At 53.5% G+C, this 299-nt stretch overlaps 1 protein-coding gene across 1 annotated transcript in view; it reads right to left on the bottom strand.

The window, feature by feature from the left end:
• Positions 1-299, bottom strand: part of EMH_0030660 (uncharacterized protein) — a gene marked incomplete at both ends in the record, with an annotated part of 1,873 nt that overhangs the window by 1,235 nt on the left and 339 nt on the right. The window contains one exon of the mRNA XM_013494437.1: positions 130-299. Within this exon, the coding sequence (XP_013349891.1) occupies positions 130-299 (170 nt within the window). The remainder of the gene's footprint in view (positions 1-129) is intronic.

Below are 299 nucleotides of genomic sequence, written 5' to 3'. Positions count from 1 at the left end.
TGCTGCTGCTGCTGCTGCTGCTGCTGTTGCTGTTGCTGCTGCTGCTGCTGCTGTTGTTGTTGTTGTTGTTGTTGTTGTTGCTGCTGCTGCAGCAGCAGCTGCTAGTGTCTACCGTTTAGTGCCTACAACTGTCTTCATATCGCCTGCTGCTGCTGCTGCCGCTGTTGCTGTTGCTACTGCTGCTGTTGCTGTTGCTGCTACTGCTGCTGCTGCTGCTGCTGCACTCAGTGGCATCTCCACATAAATCTGCTGCTCCTGTTGCTACATTTGAGTCGCTCCTATTGTTTGGTGCTGCCGTT

The sequence above is a fragment of the Eimeria mitis genome, genomic scaffold (genome assembly GCF_000499745.2).
Source record: "Eimeria mitis Houghton genomic scaffold, Emh_scaff1159, whole genome shotgun sequence".
Taxonomy (NCBI): domain Eukaryota; phylum Apicomplexa; class Conoidasida; order Eucoccidiorida; family Eimeriidae; genus Eimeria; species Eimeria mitis.
This window is presented reverse-complemented; position numbering and strand designations above follow the sequence as displayed.